This window comes from Staurois parvus, unplaced genomic scaffold, assembly GCF_062004578.1.
Source record: "Staurois parvus isolate SC_StPar_1 unplaced genomic scaffold, SC_StPar_1.0 ptg000082l, whole genome shotgun sequence".
NCBI lineage: Eukaryota > Metazoa > Chordata > Amphibia > Anura > Ranidae > Staurois > Staurois parvus.
This window is the reverse complement of record NW_028317878.1, coordinates 2,458,102-2,484,266: the sequence shown is the minus strand read 5'-3', so window position 1 is coordinate 2,484,266 and position 26,165 is coordinate 2,458,102. Positions and strand designations below refer to the sequence as shown.

At 45.2% G+C, this 26,165-nt stretch overlaps 1 protein-coding gene across 1 annotated transcript in view; it reads right to left on the bottom strand.

Annotated features, from left to right (window-relative positions):
* Positions 1–25,192, bottom strand: part of JAZF1 (JAZF zinc finger 1) — a 380,505-nt gene extending 355,313 nt beyond the window's left edge. The window contains exon 1 of the mRNA XM_089669887.1: positions 24,939–25,192. Within this exon, the coding sequence (XP_089526013.1) occupies positions 24,939–25,056 (118 nt within the window). The 5' untranslated portion in view covers positions 25,057–25,192. The remainder of the gene's footprint in view (positions 1–24,938) is intronic.
* Between the last annotated feature and the right edge of the window lie 973 nt (positions 25,193–26,165).

Below are 26,165 nucleotides of genomic sequence, written 5' to 3'. Positions count from 1 at the left end.
CCCATCGTTGGTGTCAGTGGGGGGAGGAATAGTGCCCCATCGTTGGTATTAGTGACACAAATGATGGGGCAGTATTCCTCCCACTGACACCAATGATACTTACCTTGCTGACCCCTGCTCCAGCCTGGCCTCGCTCTCTCACTTACCTGTCAGCTGTCTTCCTTCTCTGGCCTCTCTCTTCACTCGCTCCGGCAGCTCCCTCGGTCTTCTTTGATGTACGCGCGCTGCCGCTCGGCTCCTCCTCTCCAAGCTCCACCTCCTCGCCGGTGATTGGCCACCTGTGTGCCTCTCCTGAGCTACAGTTCCGGTGGCCAATCAGCGGCGAGGAGGCGGAGCTGCTGAGCGATCCTGGAGGTGTGGCCAGGTGACAGCAGCGTATCATCCCGCCCACACATCGCCGGAGACTGCAGCGGTGTCTCGGTTCCTAAGACCATCGGAAATATGTGTTTTCCGATGGTCTTAGGCGACCCCTGGGAAATGGTCGTTCGACCCCCAAAGGGGTCGCGACCCCCAGGTTGAGAACCGCTGGTTTAATGACACTTTAAGAAAATAAACATTTGTGAGGGTTACTAATGTACCAGTGATGGTGCCCTGTAGAAAAATAACTCATCACTACAGATATCTAAGTTGGTTCTGGAAGGTCTATTTATAATTTCTAGATAGCAAAAAGCTGGGACCCTTTTGTCTTTGCATTTGGCAAGAAACTGTGGTAAATAAATGAGAAGTGATGATTCATTGGGAATTTTTCCTGATTGGAGATAAGTTTTTTGTAAGACAGCAACTTGAGTCTACAACTTCCACAGATCTCCCAATACCTTTCATATTCTATGAGGAAAATTAGATGGGTGTACCTGATTTATGTATGGATAGGATGTAGCGTTTCTGTCTGCCATCATGGCCTACCTCGATTTGGGGTATGAGGAAGAGGGAGGGTGTGATGTAGGGTAGTAAGGGCTAGTCTAGGAAAAGAGGACAGGATCAGGGAAGAGAGAAACAAGAACAAAAAAGAAAAGAAAGTATACAAAAAGAAAACAAGAAAAGAAGAAATCAAAAGACGCAACAAAACTAAAGTTAAGGATCCTAAATAAGCTTCCTAAAACAACTTGCTCCTTCTTAACCCTTGAAAATGGAGAGAAGAGCTCCCTATGTTGGCTGTGACATAACCTGGATCTTGCCTTCTAAGAGACAGTCAAAAAAGAAAGAGGCCTAAAAAGACTTCTAAAGACGAAGCAAAAAAGGCACATTTGTGACATGAAACTCAAGAAACTATGATTGCCATGTTACCAGGTAGGGTCTTAGTGACTGCACAACCTAGCCCCTCCAGGGTTCAGGTGACCTCCAAGTCAAGCCAGGCACTGTAAAAGCAAACCCAGACTGAAAACCACCCTTTTACTATGTAAAACATAAGTAATAATCAGTACAGATTTTTAACAAGGACACCTATCGTGTCCATACTGTCTGACCAATACACCTCAATAGTCATTACAATATTCAATACACTTCCATACACATGCAAAGCCCTATCAAAAGGTTAAGTATTTACTGCGTATGGATCAACCAACCAAGAAGACATGAGAATGAACAACTTAGATTTAATCATTATGCATAAAAAAGAAAATAAAAGCTTTCAAAACCATGCAGTCAATGCACTGTATTGGGAAAAAAACATACATGAGTATAGACCCATGAGGAGCAAGTGTGATATTTATGTCCTCTGGGACTGGGTCATTGCTTGGAGACACAGTCCCATAAGTATGGTGGGGTTCTTGCATGTTGGTCCCAAACACAGGGGTAGTTCTGGATGTATTTTCAGTAGGAGTAAAAAAGAATTCCACTTTTCAGAACAGCAGAGAGACCCAAACCCCCTGCATTATATAGGACACTAATTAAAGTCCAATAACAATGTCTGTCCTAAATAAAATAATGTGCACAAACTTTGATTTGCGCCAGGGAACCACCCATATATTGTCCTAATACATACAGTACCTAGTTTTTCTGTGGACACTAGGAATATCAAGGGCTAGGTCTCAGTGGATGCCGGTCAGTTATGAATCCCAAGATGTGTTCCTGGATCTCGAGTGCCTAATACTTTGGCAAAGGGTATTTTGGTGAGGTGTGGATTGGAGGTCTTCCAGCGCATCCAGCCAATTTGGGACATCTATGTCTTTAGTGTCCAGAAAACAGAACAGCGCAAGTAACTGTATAGGAAGAACAGATTATGTGTCCCCACACTTTTCAAACCTGAAGGTGAAAAGAATGGCCCCATCAGTTTAAGGCCCTGGCAGCCTGCTTGCACTCCAGCATAGGTAGCCTTCTCATATTGAGTGTGTGTGTTAATAATGTAAAAGGTTGCCCCATCAAAATGAATGGATTATTTTCTGCCACGTTTTTCTCATGATTTTTTCTGCATAATAGAGGGGTCATTGCAATCCTGGGACTTAGGGCCAGCCACTTTAAGCACTTTGTCAAGTTCCAGTTCTGCATCAGGTTCCCTGTCCATGAAAGCATTAAGTATGGTGGAGACCCTTCAATTCTGGACTGATAGTGGATACTGACAATCACAATTGTACATTGTTTCAGCTTCTGTTTAGTATTGATACTTTGATATATCAGGCTTTTTGTATGTGACACATAGCAATGAACTTTCTTTAACAGAATGGAGAAAACATTTCCTATGGTTTTGTTAAAAGCACAAAACATTTGTATGAGCAAAATATATAACCAATATCAAAATAATATTGAAAAAGTGGAGGATGTTTGCGTTAATTGAGCAATTGGTTAGAAAAATGAAGAATTTGGGTCTTAGGCAAAGCAAGTTCAAAACCCCTAGCTTACAAAGTAGATTTGTATCCATAGCAATAAACATGCTTTCTCATGATTTTTTAACAAACAAAAACGTAAGAGCAAAGTGTTCTGGCTTTGCAAAGGGTTTCCAAAATAAAATAAGAGTAAGAGCAATAGCAGCAATGATGAATAAAAGGCTCGCTTTGTACTTGTAAATTACTTTCTTTCCAGTGGGCCATTGCTGTCCTACTCCAGCCCCCCCCCCCCCCAAAAAAACATTTTTCAGTTTTGTGCAAAGTGGGCAGGTTTAAATATTCCGTGTCTGTCTTGACCTGCTGTCAGTTTAACAGCAATGCCCGTGTACACATGCCCTTAGAAAGGTTGGGGTTGATTTAATAAAAGCAAATAGACTGTGCACTTTGAAAGAGCAGTTGCTCCAGAGCTAAGTAAATGAGCAGAAGCTCTGCTGACTTCCATCATCCAATCATGTGCAAGCAAAAATGCTGTTTTTTTATTTTCCTTGCACGTGATTGGGTATTCTTTGCAAATTGAAGCTTTACCTCATTTACTAGGCACTGCAGCAACTGCACTTGCAGAGTGCAACTACATTTTCCAAAGTGCACAGTCTATTTGCCTTTAGTAAATCAACTGCAAAGTGTCTGTGTCCCTTCCTCACATTACATCATCCTATAGCTGGCACTGCTACTGCTGTAAGAGGGAGGAAAGAAGCTCACACAACTGACAGCAGTATCTCTTAGGGCTCGTTCACACTTGGCTGTTTTACCAACGCTTGCCAAACGCCCCTATAGCTTTTGGCAAGCATTGGTCTGGCGTTTGCGGAGTGTTTTTTTAACGCTCGGCAAACGCTCCGCAAACGCCGCATGCACGGTTTAGCGGTGGTTGCTAGGCGTTTGTCGAGCGTTAAAAACGCCCCACAAACGCCTATAATGCAACTTGGTGTTACCGCTCCGCAAACGCCCCGCAACCGCGTCGCAACCACACCGCAAATGCCGGCCGAGTGTTTGCGGAGCGGCACCATAGACTAGAATAGGAGGCTTCAAAGCCTCCTGACTCAACCAGAGGCGTCCGTTTTGCCGTGATGCGACGCAAATGCTCCCGTTAGAACAGCACCATGTGCTGTAATGTGCAGAATTGGCAGAGGCGTTTGGGAAGCGGTAAAAACGCTTCCCAAAACCCCTCTCTGCCGCCTGCACACAACGCTAGTGTGAACGTAGCCTTAGGGCTCCAGCAGGGAAAGAGAGAATCATCATTGAACCCCATCTTTAGATACATCATTGGCTTTTTATTTCCCTTGAAGGTTAGGCAGAACTAAAAACTCCGGCGCCAATATCTCACCATGCAAAACAACATCACCTATAATATCAATATCATCTTTGGCAGGTTAGTCCACCCCAATTTGAAATTCTGCTGAAATGAGACGTCTTGCGTTAGTTCCCATTTCTATACAAGCTCATCTTGAAGTTCTGGGATGATCAGACCAACTTGTTGGTCTTTCAACTCCCCTGTTGCAGTCTTTATAATATGAAATAAAATAAAAGTTAGCAGCAAGACTATGTCTGCTCATTATTGTGTGGGAGGTGCACACACCTGTAAACGTGAGCGTAGACATACACTATATTGCCAAAAGTATTGGGACGCCTGCCTTTACACGCACATGAACTTTAATGGCATCCCAGTCTTAGTCCGTATGGTTCAATATTGAGTTGGCCCACCCTTTGCAGCTATAACAGCTTCAACTCTTCTGGGAAGGCTGTCCACAAGGTTTAGGAGTGTGTCTATGGGAAGGTTTGACCATTCTTCCAGAAGTGCATTTGTGAGGTCAGGCATTGATGTCGGACGAGAAGGCCTGGCTCGTAGTCTCCGCTCTAATTCATCCCAAAGGTGTTCTATCAGGTTGAGGTCAGGACTCTGTGCAGGCCAGTCAAGTTCCTCCACCCCAAACTCGCTCATCCATGTCTTTATAGACCTTGCTTTGAGCACTGGTGTGCAGTCATGTTGGAACAGGAAGGGGCCATCCCCAAAATGTTCCCACAAAGTTGGGAGCATGAATTTGTCCAAAATGTCTTGGTATGTTGATGCCTTAAGAGTTCCCTTCACTGGAACTAAGGGGCCAAGCCCAACCCCTGAAAAACAACCCCACACCATAATCACCCCTCCACCAAACTTTACACTTGGCACAATGCAGTTAGGCAAGTACTCCTGGCAACCACCAAACCCAGATATGTCCATCGGATTGCCAGACAGAGAAGCATGATTCGTCACTCCAGAGAACATGTCTCCGCTGCTCTATAGTCCAATTGTGGCGTGCTTTACACCACTGCATCAGATACTTCACACTGCACTTGGTGATGTAAGGCTTGGATGCAGCTGCTCAGCAGTTTTCCCCAGTTGCCTCCACTTTGTTATAATACCACTAACAGTTGAATATTTAGTAGCAAGGAAATTTCACAGATGGACTTATTGCACAGGTGGCCACCTATCATGGTACCACGCTTGAATTCACTGAGCTCCTGAGAGCGACTCATTCTTTCACAAATGTTTGTAGAAGCAGTCTGCATGCCTAGGGGCTTGATTTTATACACCTGTGGCCATCACCATACAGCGGAGGCGATTGGAACACCTGAATCCAATGATCTGGAGGGGTGTCCCAATACTTCTGGCAATGTAGTATATCCTCCACCATTGGTACTACCAGCATCTACCAACTGATATGTGGATGGACCAGCCATTGACATATACATACAGCATTTTCTGCCATGTAAATTTTTTTCAATCCAAATTGTAAAGCATAAACTACTTACGACTAATTCACACTTGGGCATTTTCAGCCTGTTTCCCTATGCCCTATTGTTCATCTCAGTGCTGCTTGCCTCCTGCAGCCACTTCCTGTCTACATGCACTCCAGCAATGGCTGCATAGGGGTAATATTCCTTGTGGTGACAACAGTGCAGCATGCTGTGCAATGTGTGTCAAACTGGCCACTTGTAGTCTCCATCAGAATCCAGTATGTGACAACAGTAAGTGACAACATAGAAGCATTATTGAGAGACAGGGATGGAGCATTGACACGCCTTAACAGGAAGTACTGAACCAGAACCTTCATTGCAGAATCACCATTTTTTTAAATGAAATCTGTATATTGAATTGAAAAAATAATTATATATTGATATATTGAATAAAAAAATACTGAAATCACTAAAGCTAAAGCTACAATAACATATTGAAATTTATAACGTAGTAATTGGTTTTATATGCACTTTTGAGCCTAATGTGTGTACAGTATTGCTGCCCCTTAGCACCCAAAATGCAAATCACTTCTATCTTTGACATGGATGTAAAATTTTACTTTTGTTCTTTTGCTTCTCCAGTTTGTTTACATTTTGCATGCATTCCTTCCTCACTCATGGGAACGGGGGTATCATTAAAATAACACCATACAGGGTCTCTTTTATGGCATGTGGCCATCTTGTGTTCTTTCTTTTAAAAGTCACATCAGTAAGGAGTCTATACCACAGAACTGTACCGCCTAAAGGCTTTGGAGAAATACTCTGATGAGATGTTTGTAAATGCTATGTCTGGCATTCCCTTACGAGTGTAAACTTCAAAACAATGTCTCATTTTATAATCTTTTACCCTGAGAACCGAAAGTATAGCCCACTCACACAAAGTGAGACCCACAGTGCAAAACTGGTTCGAAAGTAAGTCCAGGCAGGGTCATGTGTTGCCAGCATGGGGATGCACTGGTGTTGTCTATTGGGATGAAGAGGGTGCAGGAGCAGGTGTATGACCCTGAATGTACCCTCGATGAGTTCAGGGACATGCATCTGCACCCTGGGTGAGTTCAGGGACATGCATCTGCACCCTGGGTGAGTTCAGGGACATGTATCTGTACCCTCGGTGAGTTCAGGGACATGCATCTGCACCCTGGGTGAGTTCAGGGACATGCATCTGCACCCTGGGTGAGTTCAGGGACATGCACCTGTACCCTCGGTGAGTTCAGGGACATGCACCTGTACCCTTGGTGAGTTCAGGGACATGCACCTGCACCCTGGGTGAGTTCAGGGACATGCACCTGTACCCTCGGTGAGTTCAGGGACATGCACCTGTACCCTCGGTGAGTTCAGGGACATGCACCTGCACCCTGGGTGAGTTCAGGGACATGCACCTATACCCTTGGTGAGTTTAGGGACATGCACCTGCACCCTGGGTGAGTTCAGGGACATGCACCTTTACCCTGGGTGAGTTCAGGGACATGCACCTGCACCCTGGGTGAGTTCAGGGACATGCACCTGCACCCTGGGTGAGTTCAGGGACATGCACCTGCACCCACACAGATATCATACTGGGACACAGCAGTTGTGTCCATTCAGGCGTTGTGTCCCAATAGACATCAATGGGACTACCCGCACAGGTGTGCTCTCCACAGGGGTACGGATGTGATCGCCCCTTGTGAATGAAGGGGTGTGGACATTTTTGAAAAAATGTATTGTCCAGGGACTAAATTGGTGCCCCAATCTACTTGTCTCTTATGACAATCTACTTGTTCTGTTAGAAAAAATATACTTTAACAAAAACTGTATTTAAATCTGAGGTGCTTTAACCGCTTCCCGTCCACCCTATAGCAGAAGTACTGGGCGGCACAGGTGCGCAAAATCACGTATATATGCGTGATTTTGCATTTCCAGGTAGGGGGAGCGCTTGCACCATTTGTAGCCGCGGCTGTCGATCACTGGGTCCTGGCCGGTGATTACTCGCCGGTGCACAGTGATTGCCAAGCATCTCCGACAGAGGGGGGAGAACTGTTTGTAAACAAAACAGTTCTCTTCCCTGTCAGCTCCTGCACACTGCTTTGCATGGCTGTGCATAGCAGAGCCATGCAAAGCAGTGTGCTTACAGTGAAGCAAGAACACAGCCCAGTATGCAAAACAGCACACAACACACAGTTAACGCTTTGCTCGCCACACGTTAACCCCTTCCTGCCCAGTGCCATTAGTACAGTGTCAGTGCTTTTTATTAGCAGTGATCACTGTATTGGTGTCACGGGGATGTCAGTGACAGCAAGTCAATTCCCCCCAGTGTCAGAATGCCTGCCACAGTCCTGAAGTCCCACTATAAGTTGCTGATCGCCACAATTACTAGTAAAAATAAAAAAATAAATAAAAAATCCCAGTATATATACTGCCATTTGCAGACACTATACCTTTCACGTAAACCAATTAATTTTACACATATTGGGATTTTTTTTTACAAAGACATGTAGCAGAATACATTTTGGCCTAAATTTATGACAAAATTAGATTTTTTAAATTTTTTTACTGGACGTGTTTAACCTCTTGGCTCCGGCACCTCCTGGCCCTTTAAGGGTTTCAGAAGCTGGGGGGCGGGGTTTTAGGGTCATGTGACCGCCGTGATTCCTCATCACAGCGGTCACATGATCTGGAAAGGTCCCGATCTCCTCTTTCGATTGGGACCTTTCCCGATCATGTGACCACCATATGATGGTTTTTTTGGTGACAGATTGTCTTTATTGAGACATCCAGGGTCTCCCCTGTACTCCACTGGATGTAATGCAGTGCACATCACACTGCATTACATTCTTGAAATTTATCATCGGGGACCCGGAAGTGATGTCACATCACTTACGGGTAAGGACAAGAAGAGGAAGGGTGCGCCCTCCTCCCTCCCTTATACCCGCCTTTCACCCACTGAACTTGTCCCAGACCTGCAGATGGGCAAGCGGAGCCCCGGAGACATAGCAGAAAGGGGGATGGATGGTGGCACCATAGTGGGCTGTGTGGAAGCAACACAGCAGCGCAGCTGCCCAAATGCTTCCACCTGAGAAGATGAACCCTGCTGCTTGCCCGCAGTAGGCCTAAAGGTTAAAAAAAACTATCTGCCTGGCACCCAGAACTACATATCCCAGGCGTCGGGCGATATAAATTGAACATCCCTGGAATGAGACCTAAAGACAGCCATGGACAGGTAGATTCGGTTTCATCCTCTGCTCACCCCAATAGCAGAGTGAAGGACTAAGCCCAATCACAAACAAATTATCCTGATGGGATGATGTCCAAGAACCAACAAGTGATTCTGACTGCTGAAGATGTTAATTATTACCACCTAAAGGTTCAACTAGCTGTGATTCTGGAGAAGGTTCCTAGCTGCTGACACCAGCCAGAACATGAAGCAACTTAAATAAGCATTACAAGATCGCAAAATGCTAAGAGAGAGCTGGCCCACAGAACCACTTAGAGTTGGACATAACTGAATGGATGATATCATCATCATCTTCATCACTATCATCATCAATCATCAGGGGTTAAACAGCCTGATCATTGCAAGTGATGCTTAAAGTGGAACTACAAAGCATCTGAGCAGCACAAACCAAAAACGCTTTTTAATTATTTATATATAAATAATTCATTATTAATATTCAAAGCAAACTCACCCACCCATGTCACCATGCTTTATTTTGCTGAGAAATAACTTTGAAAAACACCCCCTAGCATTTCAGGCTGTAGCCATCTTGAGTAAGGGCAGATGATTCATGTAGCATTTACTTCCTGGAATCCAGCTACCCTTAGCTCAGGAATGCAGAAAAGAGGGTGTGCTTAGCTGAGAAAACCCCTCATCCCCTCCTGGGATGTATGAACTAATTTGCATAGGAATGAAAACCAGGAAGTAACTGCAGGAATATAAGGCCCATTATCCACAGGTGGACAATGTCAGCAGAGTGGACATGGACACAGCCCGCTATCCTCTATGGGTGGCTGGATGTAAATGGATCACCTGTCCATTTACATCCGACTGTCATCCGATACGTTAGATGGAATGAGTTATGAATAACCTAAGCCTTCAAAAGTCTCACCCCCCCCCCCCCCCCCACACACACACACACGTACACACCACACTTTATCTTCACCAGATTAAAGATTTGAGATTTGGCTAGAGTTCTCCTTTATCTGATTACATCTTTGTTTTACAATTAAACATTTAATACAGGAGAACAAATGACACTGGTGTTACATAGGCTATTTAAAGAGACAGCACAGTAAAAGCTGTTTACTTTCAGACTGTCCCTCTCTACTTTAAAGTCCACTTAGCCTTGTGCCCCTTGTTGCAGATATGGTACACCAGAACAGAATCACTGCTGCAAGTGTTTGTACAGCACAACTGATAAAGTGACCGTGTATCGTTGTGCTACACTGCACAGGAGGAAGTTATTACTATATTAGGTCTGAAATAACATCAGTGGGGGAACAGACGCTTCATCGATGGTGTCATTGGGTGGCTCTGTGCCCCTTCATTGGTGTCAGTGGAGGGAATTATGGCCCATTGGTAATATCAATGGATAAAATATTGTCCCTAGGACTGGATAAAAGCAAGTAAAGGGCCGCTTCCGGGCCCCTGGGCCACAGTTTGGAGACCACTGCCCTAGATTATTCGTTTGTGTATGAGCATATTAAAAAGCCTGTAGCTTACACTGCATCTGCAACACAACCAGGGGCGGACTGACCATTTGGAAACTCGGGCACTGCCCGAGGGCCCGAGGTCAGTAGGGGGCCCCAAGAGATGCCCCTGGTACCTTTTTCATAGGCTTTTTTGAGTTTGGGCAAGGACACAGGGGCCCCATGATCCCCTATTGCCCGGGGGCCCCATGAGTTGTCAGTCCGCCCCTGAACTCAACAACATATTCCAGATGTTCTTCAAAGACAGAAATCTTTATCAGATAAATCAAAGCCTTACTGGATCAATGAAAACCTAAGCTTGAAATACAGGAGGATACTAAAAGTAATAGGTGGAAGCTGTGTGATAAGTAGTGCTGCACCTATGTAATCACCAGGGGCGGACTGACCATTTGGAAACTCGGGCACTGTCCGAGGGCCCGGGGTCAGTAGGGGGCACTATGAGATGCCCCTGATACCTTTTTCATAGGCTTTTTTGAGTTTGGGCAAGGACACAGGGGCCCCATGATCCCCTATTGCCCAGGGGCCCCATGAGTTGTCAGTCCGCCCCTGGTAATCACTGTTTATTTCAGCTATGCTATGTCTAGTACATGCGTGGCATGGTTCATTTTATTTTGCCTATGTTCAGAGGAAGTATGAAGCATCTGACATACCTCTGCTGAATATGAACTTGACATTCACCACAGTGAACATGTGGTGTCATCGATGCTTCATGTCATTGTTCTAGATATTTGCAGGTTGGGTGTCACACAAAATTTCATAGTATTCCTGAAGAAATTCTACTTCTTGTTTGCAGTAAGAACAAACTGGATTCACACTTTAATTTTTCTGTGCAGCAGTGGGTAGGTGAAAAAACTCTTCTTCGTTTAGGTTTATGCACGGGACTCAGAGCTCATTCACAATTCTTCAAGCATTTAGGTGCACTCACGTTCTACCAGCATACTACTATACGACATACTAAAAATACACTTGCCCTATTTTTGGCAATGCAGCGCCCCATATTGCACAGATTGTTACCATCTACAGTATGTGTGCAAATTGGGTGCACTGTGTATGAGGGTAGTCCAATACAGCACTTGCAACACATTTCTGACAGCATGGCCAAAGGTGAGGACGGTGAAGGAAATTAAGACTAATATGTTTGCATGCACCACCCTCTACTCTCCTCAAACCAGTCACTGGTTGCTAGGATGCTGTTGGCTACAAAGCATCACTAGTTGCTAGGATGATGTCAGCTGCACAGTGTCAGTGGTTGCTAGAATGCTGTCAGCTACACAGTGTCACTGCTTGCTAGGAAGCCATCAGCTACACAGTGCCACTACTTGCTAGGATACAGTTAGCTACACAGTGTCACTAGTTTCTAGGATGCCATTGACTACACGTCATCAGCTGCTAGGATGCTGTAGGCTACAAAATGCCACTGGTTGTTAAGACGCCATCAGATGCACAGCATCACTGACTGCTAGGAAGCTGTCAGCTACATAGCATCAGTGGTTGCCAAGAAACTGTGGGCTACATGGCATCACTGGTTGCTAGGACGCTGCCGGCTAAACGGCATCACTGGTTGGTAGGACACTGTTGGCTACGCAGTGTCACTGGTTGCTAGGAGGCTGTCAGCTACACGTCATCAAAAATTGCTAGGTAACTGTCAGCTACACACCATCACTGGTTGCTAGTGCGCTGTCAGCTACACAGCTTTATTGGCTGCTAAGACACTATCAGCTACAAGGTGTCTGTAGTTGCTAGGAGGCTATCTAGTACATAGCATCACCGGTTGCTAGGATGCTGTTGACTACATGGCGTCACTGGTTGCTGGAATGCTGTCCAACACACAGCATCACTGGTTGCTAGGATGCTGATGACTGTCCAGTGTCACTAGTTGCCAAGAGGCTGTTGGCTACACAGGGCTAATGACTGCTAGGACGCTGTTAGCTACCCAGCATCACTAGTTGCTAGGACACAATTGGCTAGACAGTGTCACTGGTTGCTAGGGCACTGTCAGCTATACAGTGTCACTGACTGCTAGGATGCCATCAGCTACACAGCTTCATTTGCTGCTAGGATGTTGTTGGCTACAAAGCATCTATAACTGCTAGGAGGCTATTAGATACACAGCATCACTGGTTGCTAGGAGGATGTCAGCTATACGGTGTCACTGGTTGCTGGGATGCTGTCAGTCACACACTGGTTGCTAGGACACTGTTGTCTGCACAGTGTCACTTATTGCTAGGACACTGTCAGCTACACAGGGTCAATGATTTCTAGGACGCTATTAGCTACACAGCTTCACTGGTTGCTAGGACGCTGTTGCCAACACAGTGTCACTGGTTGCTGGAATGCTGTCAGCCATACAGCATCACTGGCTGCTAGGATGCTGTCGGCTACATGGTGTCACTGGTTGCTGGAATGCTGTTGGCCACACAGCATCATAGCTGATAGGACACTGTTGGTTACACAGTGTCACAGGTTGCTATGATATTGCTGGCAACACAGCTGACAGTGTCCTAGCAAAAAGTGATGCTGTGTAGCTGACAGCATCCTAGCAACTAGTGGCTCTGTGTCCCAGGGGGTGAATATGCACTGAAGACACCCTGGCCTCAGGCAGTGACATTTGTCTTTATGAATTCCAGGCAGTGTTAGCTAGTAGCTTTAAACACGCAGAGTTGCTATATGTGTCTACTTAGTTACCTATGGTTCTATGACTACCTTCAAAATAGAAGGCCACACCCATGGCAGGCAAAACCTTACAGACCATGCTGCCATACGTATGTTCATTGAAGAGCCACTGGTTGTTTAATCTGATCTGAAGGTTTATAGGCATTGTCCATTACCATAACACATGGCTGCTTTGCTGTAATGGACAGTACACACTTACAGATCAGACTTTAGAAATCGGTCTCTTCAATAGACAAACATTCCATTGAACTACCTCACCATAATCACCATAGCCACGCTTGACGCACCATCGTGTCGCAGTCCCACTAACTTCAATGGGCAGGTTTGACAAGTGATGCTGCCTGTCAAAGTTGACATTCCAAGTTAAGATTCTCTCACCGCAAAGCATTGCAGCCACAGGTGGGCAGTTGGGAGAAGGTAAAAACACAGATTATTATTATTATACAGGATTTATATAGTGCCAACAGTTTTCTCTGCGCTGTACATTATGGTGGGAGACAGTACAGTAACAATACAATACACGAGGGGTTTGAGGGCCCTGCTCCTTGGAGCTTACAATCTAGGAGGGAGGGGAGAGTGGCACAAGAGGAAATAGCTGTGGGGGATGGAGTGGTAGGAAGAGTGGAGGAGATCAGCAATTAGCTGAGAGCGGGGTAGGCTTCCCTGAAGAGATGGGTTTTCAGAGTGCGCCTAAAGGAGAGGAGAGTAGGTGATAGTCTGATGGATTGGGGTAGGGAGTTCCAGAGGATGGATGAAGCCCTGGAGAAGTCCTGGAGACGGGCCTGGGAGGAGGAGACCAGGGAACTAGAGTAAAACTTGACTACTGTAACTCCCTCCTCACCGGCTTACCTCACCGCAGGCTATCCCCTCTTCAGTCTATCCTGACTCATCCACCTTACTAACTGCTCTGTATCCGCCACCTCCCTCTGCCAATCCCTCCACTGGCTTCCAATTGCCCAACAGATAAAATTCAAAATGCTAACATTGACATACAAAGCTGTTCATAACACTGCCCCAAACTACATCACCGATCTGATATGCAAATACAACCCAAAACGTACTCTCTGCGCCTCAGATCAACCGTAAGTGTATACTAAGCCTTACACTTTGCCTTCCATGATTTCTCATGTACTCAGGTGTGGTCAGGTCCCTTTACATGGGCTTACTGAGAATGTACAAGTATAGATGAACAATCCCACCCGGACACTACACAAATGCATCTACAAGGCAGCTGACATGTGTTTCTAAGTTTGGGAAAATGTAATAAAAAGTTTTTATATGACAGACTGATACAATCAAGACGCTGTCCACTTGTGTGAATTTGGAATGTAACAAGGCAAATAGAAACAGAACTTCAGGCAAAACTTCTCTAGTTTTTGACAAAGCAAGGAAGGTGAAGAACCTCTGCCATGTTTTTATCTCTGTCCTTAATGGGGACACCCACCCCTACTATTTGTCCTGAGAACCATCCTCAACAGGCCAAATCCAATATAAGTGATTCTAAAAGCTGAAGGTTTTTTCCTTCATTCATTGTATGCATGAAGATAAAAACCTCCAGTGTGCTGCTCCCCCCACCCCAATACTCATCTAAGCCCCCTCTCAATCCAGCAATGCGCATGGGAGATTCGGTTATCCTGGGTCTCTCTCCTCATTAGCTGAGACACAGCAACAGGAGCCATTGGCTCCCACTGCTCTCAATCAAAGCCAGTGAGCAAATGAGGAGATAGCGGGGGCGAGGCCGCGCTGCAGCTCTATGTGTCTTATGGATGCATGGAGCAGGGCTTGGGAGTGAGCACACACCAGTGCTCCCATAGCAAGCAGCTGGTCAATTTTTTTTATTTTGCTATGTAAATGCAAAAGTCCAAAAATTTAAAAAAAAAGTGTTTTTCTTCTAAATTTTTGCAAATAAATAATATTTCATCATAAATCTTGGCCAAAATGTATTTTGTTATCTTTTTAGTAAAAAAAAACCCAAATTAGTTTATAACCAAAAATTATAATTTTTAAACTTTTTTTAATTTTTATTTTATTTTTTAATATTATTATTTATGTTTTTTTTTGTTACATACTGTCACCCTAGCAATACAATGTCACCATGGTGACACTGTACTACTTGTGATTGATGAAGATTTTTTTTTTTTTTTTACACTGATTGCTTTTACACCCATAAAGGCTGTAAAAGCAATCATTTCTCCTTCTCTCTGGCTGCATTCTTGCAGCCATTGAGAACTACTGTGTGAGCTGTGATTGGTCACAGCTTGTCACATGGTACAAGGCTGTTGTGAATAGCCCTGTACCATGTGACCTCTGTGATCATTCACAGATTTCACACGTAGTAAGCAATGATGTCAGAAGTGACATCTTGCTTACTACTCTGCATGTGATCACTGATTGGCCAATCAGTGATCACATGATCGGGACCTCACACAGAGGTTCCGTACGATGACTGGTGTTCCACTGTGTCTGGAGAACACAGCGGGCACCGGATCACGGTGCTGTGCGCTCCCAGGGAGCACGCACAAGCACGGGATGGGGAGGCCGTTTATAAACGGCCACCTGCCCCTGCACTGCCACCGTCAGGCCGTTTATATACAACGGACGGACGGGAGGTGGTTAAATGTATATGAACTTTAATGGCATCCAAGTCTTAGTCTGTAGGTTCCAATATTGAGTTGGCCCACCCTTTGCAGCTGTAACAGCTTCAACTCTTCTGGGAAGGCTGTCCACAAGGTTCAGGAATGTGTCTATGGGAATGTTTGACCATTCTTCCAGAAGCACATTTGTGAGGTCAGGCACTGATGTTAGATGAGAAGGCTTAGATTGCAGTCTCCACTCTAATTCATCCCAAAGGTGTTCTATCGGGTTAAAGTCAGGACTCTGTGCAGGCCAGTCAAGTTCCTCCACCCCAAACTCGCTCATCCATGTCTTTATGGACCTTGCTTTGTGCACTGATGTGCAGTCATATTGGAACAGGAAGGGGCCATCCCCAAACTGTGCCCACAACGCTGGGAGCATGAAATTGTCCAAAAATGTTTTGGTATGCAGATGCCTTAAATGTTCCCTTCACTGGAACTAAGGAGCCAAGCCCAACCCCTGAAAAACAACCCCACATCATAATCCCCCTCAACCAAACTTTACACTTGGCACAATGCAGTCAGGCAAGAACCGTTCTCCTGGCAATTACCAAATCCAGACACGTCCATCAGATTGCCAGACAGAGAAGCGTGATTCGTCACTCCAGAGAACATGTCTCCAGTGCTCTAGAGTTCAGTGGCGGCATGCTTTACACCACTGCATCCAACACTTTGCATTGCACTTAGTGATGTAAGGTTTGGATGCAGCTGCTCGGCCATGGAAACCCATTCCATGAAGCTCTCTACTCACTGTTGTGATAATCTGAAGGCCACATGAAGTTTGAAGGTCTTTAGTTATTGACTTTTGCGCACTATGCGCTGACCCCACTCTGTCTTTTACGTGGCCTACCACTTCATGGCTAAGTTGCTGTTGTTCCCAGTTGCTTTCACTTTGTTATAATATCACTAACAGTTGACTGTGGAATATTTAGTAGCAAGGAAATTTCACAGATGGACTTATTGCATAGGTGGCAACCTATCACAGTACCACGCTTGAATTCATTGAGCTACTGAGAGCGACCCATTCTTTCACAAATGTTTGTAGAAGCAGTCTGCATGCCCAGGGGATTTATTTTATACACCTGTGGCCATGGAGGTGATTGGAACACCTGAATCCCATGATTTGGAGGGGTGTCACAATACGTTTGGCAATATACATATATATATATATTTTTTTTATTCACGATTTCTATGTTAACGAAGAGAAATGAGGCCAAGGTGAGTGCAACCGGCTAAGCACACATTACAAAATGATTTTACAATCTGTTGATCTTCCAAAATCTCTATGGTAAAAGGGCCTGCGTGATCGAATGTATACTGAATAAACTGTTTAGACAGACCCACCTCACATTATATAGCTTTTATAAATCTAACAGAGATTGTTATATCAGATTGTAATGTGTATGGCCAGTATTACAATCCACCTTTAAACCGCGATTCCTCTTTAAACATACCACCATCCTCACCCCCCCCCGGTTCAGCTGACAGACAAATACTGGACACTGTCTCCACAAATAAGGAAATAAAGGCACCAGCTTGGAATCATTTTACAATACTAGAAAATCTGTGTGTGTGATAAGCAGTAGTTCTGAGTGCTGGGGCATGCGACATCACCTGAACTGTTAGGTGGTCATACTCTGCACTGACATCTCTTGTAAGGTGCTCTCTGTGCACTGCCCCTCCTATGAATAAGATTCCATCCCTGAATTTCTGACAGGAAGGATTTAATCTGTTGCTATGGACAACCCAGTTTCCTTTATGCTTCCTGCTTTGGCCGATATCCCCCAGTTGGTGCTCAGCACAATTCAAGAGGTTCATCAGGAAAATGCAAGTAGGGTTCAATCAAGAGATACAACTCCATCCTGGACAGCAGACATTCCTGTCTACACTTAGATGTTCTATGAAAGCTGACAAGTGCAAAAGATGCAGGACCATATAGAAGGGAACTAGAGTGTACTAACACATAGAATAGTAACTATAGGGTGTACTACTACCACATAGAATAGTAACTATAGGGTGTACTACTACCACATAGAATAGTAACTATAGGGTGTACTACTACCACATAGAATAGTAACTATAGGGTGTACTACTACCACATAGAATAGTAACTATTGTGTACACTACTACCACATAGAATAGTAACTATAGGGTGTACTACTACCACATAGAATAGTAACTATAGGATGTACTACTACCACATAGAATAGTAACTATAGGGTGTACTACTACCACATAGAATAGTAACTATAGGGTGTACTACTACCACATAGAATAGTAACTATAGGGTGTACTACTACCACATAGAATAGTAACTATTGTGTACACTACTACCACATAGAATAGTAACTATAGGGTGTACTACTACCACATAGAATAGTAACTATGGTGTATACTACTACCACATAGAATAGTAACTATGGTGTACACTACTACCACATAGAATAGTAACTATGGTGTATACTACTACCACATAGAATAGTAACTATGGTGTATACTACTACCACATAGAATAGTAACTATGGTGTACACTACTACCACATAGAATAGTAACTATGGTGTATACTACTACCACATAGAATAGTAACTATGGTGTACACTACTACCACATAGAATAGTAACTATGGTGTACACTACTACCACATAGAATAGTAACTATGGTGTATACTACTACCACATAGAATAGTAACTATAGGGTGTACTACTACCACATAGAATAGTAACTATGGTGTACACTACTACCACATAGAATAGTAACTATGGTGTATACTACTACCACATAGAATAGTAACTATGGTGTACACTACTACCACATAGAATAGTAACTATGGTGTACACTACTACCACATAGAATAGTAACTATGGTGTACACTACTACCACATAGAATAGTAACTATGGTGTACACTACTACCACATAGAATAGTAACTATGGTGTATACTACTACCACATAGAATAGTAACTATAGGGTGTACTACTACCACATAGAATAGTAACTATGGTGTATACTACTACCACATAGAATAGTAACTATAGGATGTACTACTACCACATAGAATAGTAACTATGGTGTACACTACTACCACATAGAATAGTAACTATGGTGTGTACTACTACCACATAGAATAGTAACTATGGTGTATACTATTACCACATAGAATAGTAACAATGGTGTGTACTACTACCACATAAAATAGTAACTATGGTGTACACTACTACCACATAGAATAGTAACTATGGTGTATACTACTACCACATAGAATAGTAACTATGGTGTATACTACTACCACATAGAATAGTAACTATGGTGAACACTACTAACACATAGAATAGTAACTATGGTGTATACTACCACCACATAGAATAGTAACTATGGTGTATACTACTACCATATAGAATAGTAACTATGGTGTACACTACTAACACATAGAATAGTAACTATAGGGTGTACTACTACCACATAGAATAGTAACTATGTTGTGTACTACTACCACATAGAATAGTAACTATAGGGTGTACTACTACCACATAGAATAGTAACTATAGGGTGTACTACTACCACATAGAATAGTAACTATGGTGTACACTACTACATAGAATAGTAACTATGGTGTATACTACTACCACATAGACTGGTAACTATGGTGTATACTACTACCACATAGAATAGTAACTATGGTGTACACTACTACCACATAGAATAGTAACTATGTTGTATACTACTACCACATAGAATAGTAACTATAGGGTGTACTACTACCACATATAATAGTAACTATGGTGTACACTACTACATAGAATAGTAACTATGGTGTATACTACTACCACATAGGATAGTAACTATAGGGTGTACTACTACCACATAGAATAGTAACTATAGGGTGTACTACTACCACATAGAATAGTAACTATGGTGTACACTACTACCACATAGAATAGTAACTATGGTGTACACTACTACCACATAGAATAGTAATTATGGTGTATACTACTACCACATAGAATAGTAACTATGGTGTACACTACTAAAACATAGAATAGTAACTATGGTGTACACTACTACCACATAGAATAGTAACTATGGTGTACACTACTACCACATAGAATAGTAAATATGGTGTATACTACTACCACATAGAATAGTAAATATGGTGTATACTACTACCACATAGAATAGTAAATATGGTGTATACTACAACCACATAGAATAGTAACTATGGTGTATACTACTACCACAAAGAATAGTAACTATAGGGTGTACTACTACCACATAGAATAGTAACTATGGTGTATACTACTACCACATAGAATAGTAACTATGGTGTACACTACTACCACATAGAATAGTAACTATGGTGTATACTACTACCACATAGAATAGTAACTATGGTGTACACTACTAAAACATAGAATAGTAACTATGGTGTACACTACTACCACATAGAATAGTAACTATGGTGTATACTACTACCACATAGAATAGTAAATATGGTGTATACTACTACCACATAGAATAGTAAATATGGTGTATACTACTACCACATAGAATAGTAACTATAGGGTGTACTACTACCACATAGAATAGTAACTATAGGGTGTACTACTACCACATAGAATAGTAACTATGATGTACACTACTAGACATAGAATAGTAACTATGTTGTACACTACTAGACATAGAATTGTAACTATGGTGTACACTACTAGACATAGAATAGTAACTATGGTGTACAGTACTAGACATAGAATAGTAACTATGGTGTACACTACTACCACATAGAATAGTAACTATGGTGTATACTACTACCACATAGAATAGTAACTATGGTGACGCATAAAGCCGTTCATAACACTGCCCCAAATTACATCACTGATCTTGTCTCCAAATATCACCCAAACCGTACTCCCCTGCTCCTCACAAGACCTCCTACTCTCTAGCTCCCTTGTCTCCTCCTCCCATGCCCACCTCCAGGACTTCTCCAGGGCTTCCCCCATCCTCTGGAACTCCCTACCCCAATCTATCAGACTATCGCCTACTCTGCTCACTTTCAGGCGATCTCTGAAAACCTATCTCTTCAGGGAAGCCTACCCCGCCCTCAGCTAATAATGGAATCTTCCACTCTTCCAACCACTCCATGCCCCACAATTATTACCTTCTGTACCACTATCCCCTCCCTCCTAGATGGTAAGCTCCAAGGAGCAGGGCCCTCGAACCCTTCATGTATTGAATTGTATTGTAACTGTACTGTCTCCCTCCATAATGTGAAGCGCTGAGCAAACTGTCGGCGCTATATAAATCCTGTATAATAATAATGGTGTATACTACTACCACATAGAATAGTAACTATGGTGTATACTACTACCACATAGAATAGTAACTATGGTGTATACTACTACCACATAGAATAGTAACTATGGTGTATGCTACTACCACATAGAATAATAACTATGGTGTATACTACTACCACATAGAATAGTAACTATAGGGTATACTACTACCACCCCAAAGAATAGTAACTATGGTGTATACTACTACCACCACATAGAATGGTAACTATAGGGTGTACTACTACCACATAGAATGGTAACTATAGGGTGTACTATTACCACATAGAATGGTAACTATAGTGTATACTATTACCACATAGACTGGTAACTATGGAGTACTACCACACAGAACTGTAACTATGTTGTACACTATTACCACATATATAGAATGGTAACTATGGTGTACTACTACCACATAGCATGGTAACTAAGGTGTATACTGCTACCACATAGGACGGTAACCATGGTGTACACTATTACCACATACATAGAATGGTAACTACGGTGTACTACTACCACATAGAACGGTAACTATGGTGTATACTACTGCTACATAGCATGGTTACTATGGTGCACACTTTTACCACATACATAGAAAAGTAACTATGGTGTACACTATTACCACATACATAGAATTGTGACTATGGAGTATACTACTACAACATGCAATGGTAACTATGGTGTACACGACTATCAAATAGAATGGTAATTATGGTATATACTACTACCACATACATAAAATGGTAACTATGGTGTACTACCATATAGAACAGTAACTATGGTGTACACAACTACCACATACAATGGTAACTATGGTGTACACTATTACCAGATAGTATGGTAACTGTGGTGTATATTACTACCACATAACATGGTAACTATGGTGTAGTACCATATAAAATGGTAACTATGGTGTAGTACCATATAAAATGGTAACTATGGTGTACTACCACATAGCATGGTAACTATGGTGTACTACCACATAGCATGGTAACTATGGAGTACACTACTACACATACTGGTAACTATGGTCTAAACTGCTACCACGTATAATGGTAATTATGGTGTAGACTACTACCACACAGACTGATAACTATGGAGTACACTATTACCAAGTAGAATGGTAAGTATGGTGTACACTACTACCACATAGAATGGTAACTATGGTGTACACTACTACCACATAGAATGGTAACTATGGTGTATACTACTACCACATAGAATAGTAACTATGGTGTACACTACTACATAGAATAGTAACTATGGTGTATACTACTACCACATAGAATAGTAACTATGGTGTACACTACTACCACATAGAATGGTAACTACGGTGTACACTACTACCACATAACATGGTAACTATGGTGTACACTACTACATAGAATGGTAACTATGGTGTACACTACTACCACATAACATGGTAACTATGGTGTACACTACTACATAGAATGGTAACTATGGTGTACACTACTACCACATAGAATGGTAACTACGGTGTACACTACTACCACATAACATGGTAACTATGGTGTACACTACTACATAGAATGGTAACTATGGTGTACACTACTACCACATAGAATGGTAACTATGGTTATGGTGTACACTACAACCACATAGAATGGTAACTATGGTGTACACTACTACCACATAGAATGGTAACTATGGCTATGGTGTACACTACTACCACATAGAGCAGTAAGGTAGCAGTAGAGGGGAACACACATGCTGTGGGCAGAATATTTTGCAGAGCGGTGAAGCAATTATTATCTGCCTTGTACTGCCCACTGAACGTGACCTACTCAGTTGAATGGGGCTGTGCCACAAAGGCCCCCAACCACGTGCAAAGTGAGCCCCCGACAAAACAGTGTGGGATGATAGGGGTAAACAGGAGGGGAGGAGGCAACACAAAGCCTCTTTACTTCCTGTCAAAGGCTCTCTGAAAAGTGATCACCCCTGGATCACCCATCAGAGAGCACCAGGTGTGTAAATGAGCCCTAACTTTTTTGTACACGACTTCCACATATAAGGGTAGGTTCGGTGGGTGTGGAGCCCCTCCATACAGACGGTAGGTGGAAACGGTGGATGTGGAGCCCCTCCATACAGATGGTAGGTAGGTACGGTGGGTGTGGAGCCCCTCCATACAGACGGAAGGTAGGTACGGTGGGTGTGGAGCCCCTCTATACAGATGGTAGGTAGGTTCGGTGGGTGTGGAGCCACTCCATACAGATGGTAGGTAGGTTCGGTGGGTGTAGAACCCCTTCATACAGACAGTAGGTAGGTTCGGTGGCTGTGGAGCCCCTCCATACAGACGGTAGGTGGGAACAGTGTGTGTGGAGCACCTCCATTCAGACGGTAGGTAGGTTCGGTGGGTGTGGAGCACCTCCATTCAGACGGTAGGTAGGTTCGGTGGCAGTGAAGCCCCTCCATACAGACGGTAGGTGGGAACGGTGGATGTGGAGCCCCTCCATACAGACGGTAGGTAGGTACGGTGGGTGTGGTGCCCCTCCATACAGACGGTAGGTAGGTACGGTGGGTGTGGAGCCCCTCCATACAGACGGTAGGTAGGCACGGTGGGTTTGGAGCCCCTCCATACAGACGGTAGGTAGGTACGGTGGGTTTGGAGCCCCTCCATACAGACGGTAGGTAGGTACGGTGGGTGTGGAGCCTCTCCATACAGAGAGTAGGTGGGTACAGTGGGTGTAGAACCCCTCCATACAGACGGTAGGTAGGTTCGGTGGGTGTGGAGCCCCTCCATACAGATGGTAGGTAGGTATGGTGGGTGTGGAGCCCCTCCATACAGACGGTAGGTAGGTTCAGTGGCTGTGGAGCCCCTCCATACAGACAGTAGGTGGGAACAGTGTGTGTGGAGCACCTCCATTCAGACGGTAGGTAGGTTCGGTGGGTGTGGAGTACCTCCATACAGACGGTAGGTGAGAACAGTGGGTGTGGAGCCCCTCCATTCAGAGGGTAGGTAGGTTCGGTGGGTGTGGAACCCCTTCATACAGATGGTAGGTAGGTTCGGTGGGTGTGGAGCCCCTGCATACGGATGGTAGGTAGGTAGGTTCGGTGGGTGTGGAGCCGCTCCATACGGATGGTAGGTAGGTTCGGTGGGTGTGGAGCCCCTCCATACGGATGGTAGGTAGGTAGGTTCGGTGGGTGTGGAGCCCCTCCATACGGATGGTAGGTAGGTAGGTTCGGTGAGTGTGGATCCCCTCCATACGGATGGTAGGTAGGTTCGGTGGGTGTGGAGCCCCTCCATACGGATGGTAGGTAGGTAGGTTTGGTGGGTGTGGAGCCCCTCCATACGGATGGGTCGGTTCAAAGGGTGGTGGGTGTGGAGTAGTATGACACTGTAGGTAAGTTCAGTGTGGAGTCACACCCTACAGTAGGTTCTCCCCCCCTTCATGGCACTATGTAGAGGGGTGTAGGTGATGACAGGTAGGTGTTCCCTCCCCTCCCCGGTGATCAGTGCGCTGTGTGATAACGGGCAGTGTCTGGTCCTCCGATCTCCCGGCCACACACCCTCCACTCCCCCTCTCCTCCTCCTCGGGCCTAGCCCAGGACGACACAATCTGATGGCAGCGGCGATCCCAGGCTGGGAGCACACCGCCCTCCGTATACACAGTGTATAGTATACAGGGGCCGGGTGTCTTCCTCCCTGGGGGGATGTGTACACAGTGCCGGGGATGACAGCTCTGGGGACACCTTGTGCTCCTCCCACTCATGGGCTGATCTCGGGTGACACATGACAGAGGTGACAGCACCCTCCTTAGTACACCTAGGATGGGGGACCGGGGGCGGGGGCAGGACCGGGTGGAGTGGGGGGGTCCTCAGCATCCCTGATCCCAGCACCCCGGGGAGGGGCGGACATACACCTAGAGGGGGGCGGGGGTGATCCGCTAACCGGGACCTCAGCTCCCCGGCACCCTCTGTACACCCCTCCGGGGGCACACCCCCCGCCCCACACACAATGCTCTGCTCCCCGATCGCCCCGGGGCTGGTCGGGGGTGTAGGGTGGCACTCACCGATATGGTTGTCCTCGATGTGCTCGATCAGCTCGGCCAGGGTGGTGAAGTGCAGCCCGCAGCCCCCGAAGCGGCAGGCATTGGAGAAGAAGGAGGCGGCGGCGATCCCTGTCATCATGGTGCGGGCATTGAGGTCCGGGTCGGGCTGTGAGTGGGGGAGCCGGGCAGAGATGGAGGGACAGAGGATGGCAGCCGGTGCTGGAGGACAGAGGGAGGGATGGAGAGGGGAGGAGGAGGCGGCCCGAGCGGAGGAGGCGGCTGGAGGGAGCAGCTGAGAGGAGGAGGAGGAGGAGGACACAGCTGGGACTGAAGAGGAGGAGGGACCGAGCATCTCACAGCTGGACTGACAGCACTGACCCGACCTGACAGATCTATACCACCATCCACTACACCACTGACCACTACACCAGCGACCACTTCACCGCCGACCACTACACCGCCGACCACTTCACCGCCGACCACTACACCGCCGACCAATTCACTGCCGACCACTACACCGCCTATCACTTCACCGCCGACCACTACACCGCCGACCACTACACCGCCGACCACTACACCAGCGACCACTTCACCGCCGACCACTACACCGCCGACCACTACACCGCCGACCACTTCACCGCCGACCACTACACCAGCGACCACTACACCGCCGACCACTACACCGCCGACCACTTCACCGCCGACCACTACACCGCCGACCACTACACCGCCGACCACTACACCGCCTATCACTTCACCGCCGGCCACTACACCACCAATTACTACACCACAGACCACTACACCACCAATCACTACACCACAAATTACTACACTGCCAATCACTACACCACTGATCACTTCACCACTGATCACTGCATCACTGACCACTACACTGCCGACTACTACACCACCAATCACTTCACCACCAGTCACTGCACCACTGACCAATACGCTGCCGACCACTACACCGCCGACCACTTCACCGCCAACCACTACACTGCCGACCACTACACCGCCGATCACTACACCGCCGACCACTTCACCGCCGACCACTACACCGCCAATCACTTCACCGCCGACCACTACACCATCAACCACTACACCATCAACCACTACACCACTGACCACTACACCACCGTACACCACCGATCACTACACCATCAACCACTACACCGTCTATCACTTCACCGCCGATCACTACACCGCCGACCATTTCAGAGCCGACCACTACACCACAGACCACTACAC